At 38.4% G+C, this 9,199-nt stretch overlaps 2 protein-coding genes across 3 annotated transcripts; both read right to left on the reverse strand.

Moving 5' to 3' along the window:
* Positions 1-650: 650 nt before the first annotated feature.
* On the reverse strand, positions 651-4,236 carry LOC135617325 (phosphoglycolate phosphatase 2-like). 2 transcript variants are annotated; one of them, XM_065117410.1, is made up of 11 exons: positions 4,014-4,236; positions 3,830-3,897; positions 3,580-3,672; positions 3,437-3,508; positions 3,233-3,304; positions 2,757-2,816; positions 2,568-2,620; positions 1,832-1,929; positions 1,647-1,740; positions 1,267-1,370; positions 651-1,139 (listed from the first exon to the last, which is right to left on the reverse strand). In XM_065117410.1, exons 1-11 carry the CDS (start codon positions 4,120-4,122, stop codon positions 1,024-1,026), a joined length of 939 nt encoding a protein of 312 aa, XP_064973482.1. In that variant the 5' UTR covers positions 4,123-4,236; the 3' UTR covers positions 651-1,023. The 2 variants fall into 2 exon arrangements, with proteins under 2 accessions (XP_064973482.1, XP_064973481.1); XM_065117409.1 differs by having other exon boundaries at positions 1,647-1,746; positions 4,014-4,233.
* Positions 4,237-4,527: 291 nt separating this feature from the next.
* Positions 4,528-7,867, reverse strand: LOC135617324 (uncharacterized). Its single transcript, XM_065117408.1, has 6 exons — positions 7,716-7,867; positions 7,599-7,639; positions 6,802-6,965; positions 5,728-5,827; positions 5,466-5,638; positions 4,528-5,218 (listed from the first exon to the last, which is right to left on the reverse strand). The coding sequence occupies exons 1-6, from the start codon at positions 7,754-7,756 to the stop codon at positions 4,748-4,750; spliced, it is 990 nt and encodes a 329-aa protein (XP_064973480.1). The 5' UTR covers positions 7,757-7,867; the 3' UTR covers positions 4,528-4,747.
* Positions 7,868-9,199: the final 1,332 nt, after the last annotated feature.

Below are 9,199 nucleotides of genomic sequence, written 5' to 3' on the forward strand. Positions count from 1 at the left end.
ATACTAATCATTTGTCAACTAGTCATGTTCTTTATTGAAATCTATGCTTCGACATAAGTCATCGATGGTACATCCACATGAAGATAAAATCACTGCAAGTAGTGCATGATACTAGCAAGTAAAAAGATGACACATCGACTATATATGATACTAACATGTCAATCACATCACATTTACTATAACAATATTATATATCGAATGAGATTTTGAATCTTTCATTTTTTATAAGTAGATCTTGTATATTATCATAAGACCAATGATCACAATATGATAAGGTTGTAACTAGAAGAATGACAATAGAGCAGAATGGAATCTTAGCAGAGTGGTCTGAATAGAATCTTTCCATGTCTCACAAGTAAACAAAATTGCGCTTGTTTAGACATACAAAACGCAAATTACCATTCATCACTGATAGTCATTGCCATCCAAGTCAGGCACCTTTCTCTCATGTACATGGCCATAAACATGTGTACCACTTTCAAGGTCAAACACTTTCTCATTTCTCCTGACATTATATGAGTGCAAGAAAGGTGCGTCAAGCTTGGCACTATGTCGGGCGTCGGAGGCACCTCGATCAGGTGCAAATCGAGCAGCACCTAGTCAGGCTGATCAACCCACTCAAAGGCAATCACTGATATCGAGCAACGACAAGAACAAAAGCATACATCTATAGCTTCGTTGCACAACATCCATACTGCAATGTAAAGCCAAGAACGGGCTTTCAAGCCAAGTTCTTCTAAGATGACAAAACAAAGAAAGGAGTGCCCAAATCATAAGTTCATATAGTTTCCAATACTTAGTCTCTAATACCATTTTCTTGATTTCAGAATGTAGCATATTGTTTCTGCAAATATGCAAAATGTCCCAAGTCAAAAAGGTCCAAGAAGGATTCCAACCCTCCTCTGTTCCTCTTATTCTCACTTTTCTCTGGGCAGAATAACTATGAAGATGTCTGCATGGCATTCTCCATAAATAGATTAAAATGTGTAAGAAATGCATCTTACAGGTTACATTTCTGGAATCTCACTGTCCCTTAGTGAGAGAATTGGATAGATCAACAATGTCAGAGACGCTACTTGCATAATAATCTGGATGGATTTCATTTGAAGGATCCTGAAGATCTAACATGCTAGTCACACCTGAAATGGTTTTCTCCACAAGAATCAGCCGGTCAACAGATTGTTCAACCATACATTAGAGGACATAGTAAAGCTAAGCATTAACAGAAAAACAAATGAAAAGGTTATACAGAATAGATGATTGGACCTGAGAGAACAAGAAGAGTCTTACAGCCCGCATTTTTGCCAAAGAGTATATCAGTATCCAGTCTATCACCTACCATGCACATACGCGTCGTATCAATTTGGAACCTGCCATGCAATGTGATACAGAGAGATAGTAAGATGGTGGCATATCTTAGAAAGTTTGGTTATAACGTAGCTCATACGATAAATGCGAGTCATGCAACTATCTCTGTGGTTTGTTTATTCTCCTACTCCCACATTTACTATATGCCACAAAATGCATCTGTTCAACATGCATCCTAATGCACTGAATATGCTAACACAATAGCTTTAAACAGAGAATCGATGCTGGTTTATTTGTATTGCACCGCAATACTTGAAAGATGGAAAAGTATTAGTTACCTTTCTAACAAGAAATCCATCAGGAAGGTTGATGGTTTTCCAACTACAATAGGTTCCTTCTGTGTTGATCCACATACTGCTGCAACCATGCATCCTGCACCTGCACATCTATAGAATAAATATCATGGAAAGGACAACCATAAGTAGGAATATTGGCAAAGGAGTCTCCTTTGCTAAGGATGAACCTGGCCATTCTTGCAAGTCTGTCATATGACCAACAGCATCACGGTTGGTGGCAATAAAAAGGCATCCAGGGTTCTCACAGATACAAAGAGTTGCATACCTGCCAGATAGTCATCTTTCTTTAAAATTATCTTTGGAATAGTGAAAAAAACAACAAGATCACAATAGCAAAACCAGAAACAAAAAAGCACCATTAAAGTTTTTAATATTCAATAAATGATAATAAATCACTATGATCATTTAAGCTCATGAATCAGACTGAGAATAGTGACCTTCTGATGCTTGCAGCCAAGAGAATACTCAAAAGCATGATTTTAAACGACTAACTTGAATCTCACTTATCATTTGGCTCCTAACATTTTACTGACTCCAATATCCAGTATCTGGAACTGCAATGAAGCTCAAAAGGCTTATGCATAACCTTTTACTAGGAAAGGTTAACAGTTAGGAATGAATATCAAAAGTTATTATAATAAACAGTGATAGTTAATTAGGCTGAATCCATATCCTGATCACATTGAAACACTGAGAAGAGAGGGAGAACAATCATTAAACAATCGGTAAAGAACAAGATGGCATCAAGGACAAAAGATACAATAGAGACAGGTTCCTTTAATTGTCACCAAATGTTATCAAGAAAGCTAAAGAGCATCTCAATTTGTATGTTAATCACCAATGACAGACAAAAAGTTGATTTAATAGAAATTAAGATATAAAATGTAGGATAGAATGTCTTACTGGAGCTTATAATAGTTAATATATTGATCAAGCCCAACAACAACTGCTCCAACCTGAAACAAGAAATTTTAATTTTACTACGCATATTATATGTTATTCTAAATGAATTATTTAAATGTTCTAGTTAAGCATATATTTGTTCTGCAAAACAATGGGAAATTCAGCAAATAAGATGGGCATTTTGGTTACACTCTTATCATGTTCAAACCAGAAGTTTGTCTTCAGCTCTACTTTCTTCTTGCCATCCTCCTGCAGACAGTTGATTGACTAATTAAAGAAAATACAGATTTTTGGAAACATGCTAATCCAACATACTGACAACTACCACTGAAAGGCATGTGCGATACTTATCCTAGAAAAGAAAAGGAAGTAGAATCATTGAAACAGAAAGATGTCTACTAATCACCTTGTTAGGTCATCAATGACATCACATATATAGTAAAATTTCAAATTAATTAAGGGAATGTAATGAAACATCAAAGTAATTATCCTGTTTTTATTTTTTGGTGGTTGAGATAGCCAGTATGCAAGTGTTCAACAAAAAAAATTGTGGGATTTGATGTACATATATCACTACTTTTTAGTATATAATCAATGTCATAGACAAAGATAAATTCAAATGATAGGCAAGAAAAAATATATAAAAAAGGCCAATGACGCCTTACAGGACCACCTAAACATGAAAATCCAGCCTGCTTGAGTTCTTCTAGTATGCCTTCTTCGCCTATAACATAGACCTGACAAAATGCCAGTGCAATTTAATCAAGATATTATGATGAATTATCGCACGATGGAAAAGTTAAGAACACATTAATCACTGATTCTCCAGATACCCAAATGGACAACCAAACAGGCAATAAAGATGTTACCTTTTTCTCCCTAGGGAAGTTTCTCAGTTTCAGAAACATGGCAGCAGCAAACGATGATGAAAAAATTTCTTCCTGCATATGGATAAATGAATCGGGAACAAATGCCGCACGAATTTCGAAAGATCTCAAAGGAAAACACGAACCTCGCTGACATCAAGCCCGAGAGATGTGAACTTCCTCTCGTATTGCTTCCGAGATTTCGTGGAGTTATTCGTCACAAAGACCAGCTTCTTCCCCTGCCGACAAACCGAGACGTTGTTAGTTCGGAATCTTGATTGCGATCAACTAGTGATTAAAGAAAAAAGCAAGAAGGAACAAACTTTCTGGATGAAACATAATCTTCACAACATCAATTAGTCAATGATCGGAGGGACAGGGGAGGTATACAATTACCAATGATCGGAGGGCTTGCAAGGCGTGCGGAACACCTTCGATGAGCTTGTCGCCCTTCCAGATGACCCCTGAAAAAGACAAAACGGAAAAGGACAAGGGTCAAAAACGTTGAAGGACAAGAATCGAGTGGGGAGAAATCAGACGAAGGGGAGAGAGAGAGAGAGGAGAGAAGGAAGAAGGAGACCGTCGCAATCGAAGAGGAACGCATCGACGGAATCAACGAGGGATTGTGCAGCCTGAGGCAACAGGGGCTGGGACGTCGAGGGCGACTTCGTCCCGTTGGCCGTCGTCATCGCTGCTGGAGAAGGAAGAGAGGAACAGATGGGATGTCAATGACGACCCTCGCGCTCGGAGGGAGCGGAGAGCGGCGATACTTGTAGCGAACATTTGATGTGCATATGTTAGGTCTCAAGGGACCACATTCCGTTTGAGGGTCGGAAATGGAGTGCGAATTCTGGTGGTAATTGAAAGTTGATTTGGACTAGATGGTGGGCTCCCTTAACGAGCAACAAAACAACACCGTTACGGCACAATAAACAAGGATAACATATTCAGCTCATGCTCTCTTTATTATTACTCCCGAGGAATAAAATGTGCTCAGTAAGCTAGTTGGCATCTTGGCATCTTCATAAAATTTATGACGATGATATGGACCAACATGTGAGGATTATTTATGTGGATGATACGGAAAACATATATGAAAGTTAAAAGAACAGCAAAGAGAGTGTTGATGTTCCAAATGTTTGATGTTACAGATTCCTGACAGAAACCTACACAACCACCTAACGTGAACTCAAAAGCCTTGAAGGCTCAATCCCAGTGGTGCTGGAGTGTCAATTTTGCCTAAACAATTAGAAACAATACACAATCAGAGGTGGCGGTACTAGCTGAATCTGATGACATGGTAAAAACCTTTTCCTATCTTCCATAAGGGTGGTATCGACCAGCACCACCACCATAGCCTCCTCTACTGCCATAGAGTCCACCTGCACCATAACCACCCGGAGAATCATACCCGCTTCCATAGCTAGAACCACTGTAGCCACCCGTTTCACGTCCATAGCCTCCAAACCCTCCACCATATGAACCAAAACGACTGGTGTAACCAAGCGAAGATTCTCCACGATAGTCCCCTAACCCACCAGCATAACCACCAAATTCACCAGCAACGCTGCTATAACCACCATAGGCTCCAGGTCTAGGACCATAACCTCCTGGTGTCCTGTAGGATGAAGGCCCATAACCAGCACCACCACCACCACCAAAGCCACCATAATTGCCACCAAATCCACCAAAACTATCACCAAAGTGACGAGGTCGGGGTTCACCACCAAAAGCAGGTGGTGGTGCATTGCCAGATTTCTTTGGTTCAGCCTTCTTGATTTCCACCTACAATATCACAGCAACATCAACCTTTACCATGCCCAAAAAACCAACTAAAAATGCAATACAGATGAATATATATGCAATTTCATGAGATAGAAAACAGACAAGACTAAACTATCATATCTGATAATTTTATCATCTCAAGGTTCAACCAAATTGTTATTCAATTAGATGAACAAGCATGAAGAACATAAGGATGCCTCTGCTAATGCAACTTTAGTCTTCCTACCAAACATAGAACTAGACTCACCTTAGAACCAGCTAAATCAATCATGTTTCCCCTTTTGGCTAACAAGTCATCTACATCTTTTTCCTTCTCAAAGACTATAAAACCAAATCCACGAGACCTGTTGGTTGTATGGTCACGTATGATTTCATGATCTTCTACTCTCCCAAACTCAGAAAAGAAGTTCTTGAATTCATCTGCTATGTTTAAAGTGAAAGATCAAACCCTGTTTCTGTTAACATGTATAGTCAAATGACTCGCATATACAATGACAAGGATGTGTTACCTTCTGTTAATGTTGTTGGTATACCACCAACAAATATCTTTCTCGTCTTGAAATCTTTCAAAGGAGCAGCACCTTTCGGAATAGTTCTTTTAATTTCCACCTGCAAAGTTCAGGATATGAGACAATATGATTTGACGTATTAGTATGGAAGTTATAATAAGGCAAAAAAAAATGTAACAGACATATGAACTAAGCATAAAGGATGATACCAAGAGATGGTTATAAAGATAATGGCACATCAAAAAATCTGTATATACAATAATTTAAATACAAAAAAATAAATATTGGTCTCACTTAAATAAAACAGTTCTAAGTAGTGACAGAAACAATTAGGGGATGATGCACCAGCCTGATCCACATGGTCACCGTAGGTTTGACCAACTTTAACCAGGGAAAAGGGTGAGATCAAGGGTATAATTTTCAAACACAATTGAGACCACGACAGGGTCAGTCCTGAGTCTCTTCCATCCCATCCTGATCTCCAAAAAACCAGCTTCAGAAGTTTGATAAAAGTACTCCTTACTATATGGTAGATACAACAACAGCATATGCCAATCATAACACATTTATTACTATGGGCAATTTAAATAGGTGTGGTGCAGGGAAAAGCCAATACTTTCAATTTTTGGATGGCCAGGGATGGTATTGTTTTTGTTAACCTGGGTCCGGGAGAGGCAGAGGTGGCAGAATGAGGTAGAGAAAGTCTTAATAAAAAAGCAATCACATCCCATCCCTAAAACCAATTGCACAATGTTTTACAAAATCAGAAAATAAAAAAAAGAAAGAAATGTCAACAAAATTTAACAATCACATGAGGAGCATAAAGTACCAAAGCAAAATAGGACAGCTACATATTTGTACAAATGTCACTAAAAAATGGAGGTCAAACATGCAAAACCAAAAGCATATCACATAAGCCTTACAACCTACATAAGATAACTACCCAAAGCGCAGTTGGGCATTTAATACAAATATAGAACTTCCCAAAACAAACTACTGATCCAAAAAAGTAAATTAAATAAATTCAGTTCTTTTGACATCTAATAGACTAAAAATCACTGAGATAGAACATACAGTTTTCCCATTGAGAATATGTGTGTCCTCAATGACTTGGTCGACAACAGAAGCATCTTTGTAGGTGATGAACCCAAAACCCCTGGGCTTGTTTGTATATCGATCTTTCATTATCACTGAATCCACTATCTCTCCATACTTTTCAAAGTGCTTCACAAATGTTTCTGTCATACCATCACACGAACAAAACAATAAAATATTATCATAAATTAACAAAAAAATTTTTAAAAAAAATCTCCCTAGCCATGACACTTATACAAACGGAACCTTTGGCAAAATGCAAAAGACATGCGAGACAAAAAGAAGTCAATATGCCAACATCAATCATAAAAGCCGTAAAGAACTAGCACTAACAGATATGGTAATGAATTATAGCTTCGTGAATCACCAAAATCTTGATATACTAGTACACAAGCAATCAGCAACCAGGTCAAAGTTATAACCAAAGAAGTAGAAATAAATAAAAAAAATGGATATTAGCCATAAGCAGAACAAAGATATATTCTTTCAAACCTGATAATGAAGCCATGATTTACGCAATAAGAAGATAGTATAAACTGCTAGTTAAATCTGTGACGAAGTAAAATCGTCATTACGTGACAGCATGGCACAGTATGCGGAATAAAAACTCTGAGCTTTAACCATATCAAGTTAGATCCCTGAGGAAAAGGTTCTAAAGAACAGAACAATGAAATAAATAGTGAGAGAACCAATCAACATATACTGAACCCTAGAGTGCGGTTTTGCGAGAACGATCAATCGGGTTTCTTGACAGATCGCAACGAAAAAGAACTCACCGAGCGTCGTATCCTTCGGAAGCCCTCCGATAAAAATCTTTCTGCCAGAGAAAAGAAAGCATTAAAGAAGAGAACAAGAAGAAAAACAGCACAAGATTGATCGAGGAGGAAACTCACGCAGGGCTCGCACCATCGTGCTCCTGCATTCTCGAGGCCATGGCGACGACCTCGCAAAGATCTCCGAGACTTAGGGTTTCTCAGGTTAGGTGGATGAGGAAAAGAGGAAGGAGCCCAAGCAAGACATGGGCCGGAGGTTCGTCCATATATGGGAGTCAGCTCTCGCAGGTGGGAAACACAAGACACACCGTCGCATTTAGCCGCTCGTCCGATCGCGGAGCAGAAAATCCATCGGAACCGTAGATCCCAAAACTAACGGTTCGCAATGGGGGGCCTCTGATTCACACTGTCTCGGCAGCAGATTCGGACGATGGGTATGATTTGGATTCGGATCCGAATGGCTGAGGGCTAACGGGGCGGATCCAGAAAAGCAACACCGTTTATGGATCCATGAGTTAGAACCTAATCTTGCAGAGACTTAGAGACCTTTGGTGGTCTCATCTCCTCACCTTTCTCGTTATATATATATATATATATATATATATATATATATAGTCTGTGCCTTGGATATCAGGTTATTAAGAGATTTAGGCCAGTAATCCCGCCAAGGACATGATCATTCATGATATCAAAATTCGTCAATCAATTGACACAAGAATTTTCTTCACGACACAAGACATGGGATAGCTCGAAGGATCTAATAGAAATATAGTGTCGAGCAAGATTGAGCATACTCCACGACGGACTTAGCTTTTGATGTATTGGATTCCAACCTGTTTGACATTAGTGAGTCCTTCCTTGATTGCAATCATTTTATTGTAGTAGCTACCTCTATTCGAGGAAAACACATTCTGCGAAGCATCCTCTCCCTGCTTTTGATTTCTGTAATTAGTTTAAACTAATCTTGCTCGAAACTAGTCCAAACTACATTAACGGAGATTTTGTTACAACTTGATCCCTCATATAAAGATATGGTTTACAGCGAGCAGCATACACAACGATTTTAAGAAAGATGCATGTTGGAGTGTCTCACTCCATGGAATCATAACTCATTCCTGACCTTCTAAATCTGTCACGAGTGCATATTCCATCATCAAGCCATTTACCAGTATCCTAGTGAGAGTGGAATTGAAATTGGTGGCCAGGAAGAGATCAAACATTTCTAGTTACGGAATTGTGTGATCCTGCCCATCCAAATCTTGACTACGGAAGAAGCAAACTCTAGGAAGTATCGATAGAGGATAAAAAGTCACTAGTACATAGTCTATTATTTATCAATTGTGTGATCTTGTCTATTATCGTTATAGGAAGTATTAGAGGAAGCAAACTCTAGGAAGTATCGATAGAGGATAAAATTATAATTGGGATGTTCGACGAAATGCTTATGTATATCCGTGTCTTTTGATTTGTTCATACTTTACACAACATGTAAAGGGTTGGTAGTAGGCTTAGCAACCATATTTTCTTTCGGTCTATAGTAGATCATTTTAGATTTTTTATTGTGTGATCATTTAGAACTTATAAAGTATGTTTATAATTTGTAT

Source organism: Musa acuminata, chromosome BXJ2-7 (genome assembly GCF_036884655.1).
Source record: "Musa acuminata AAA Group cultivar baxijiao chromosome BXJ2-7, Cavendish_Baxijiao_AAA, whole genome shotgun sequence".
NCBI lineage: Eukaryota > Viridiplantae > Streptophyta > Magnoliopsida > Zingiberales > Musaceae > Musa > Musa acuminata.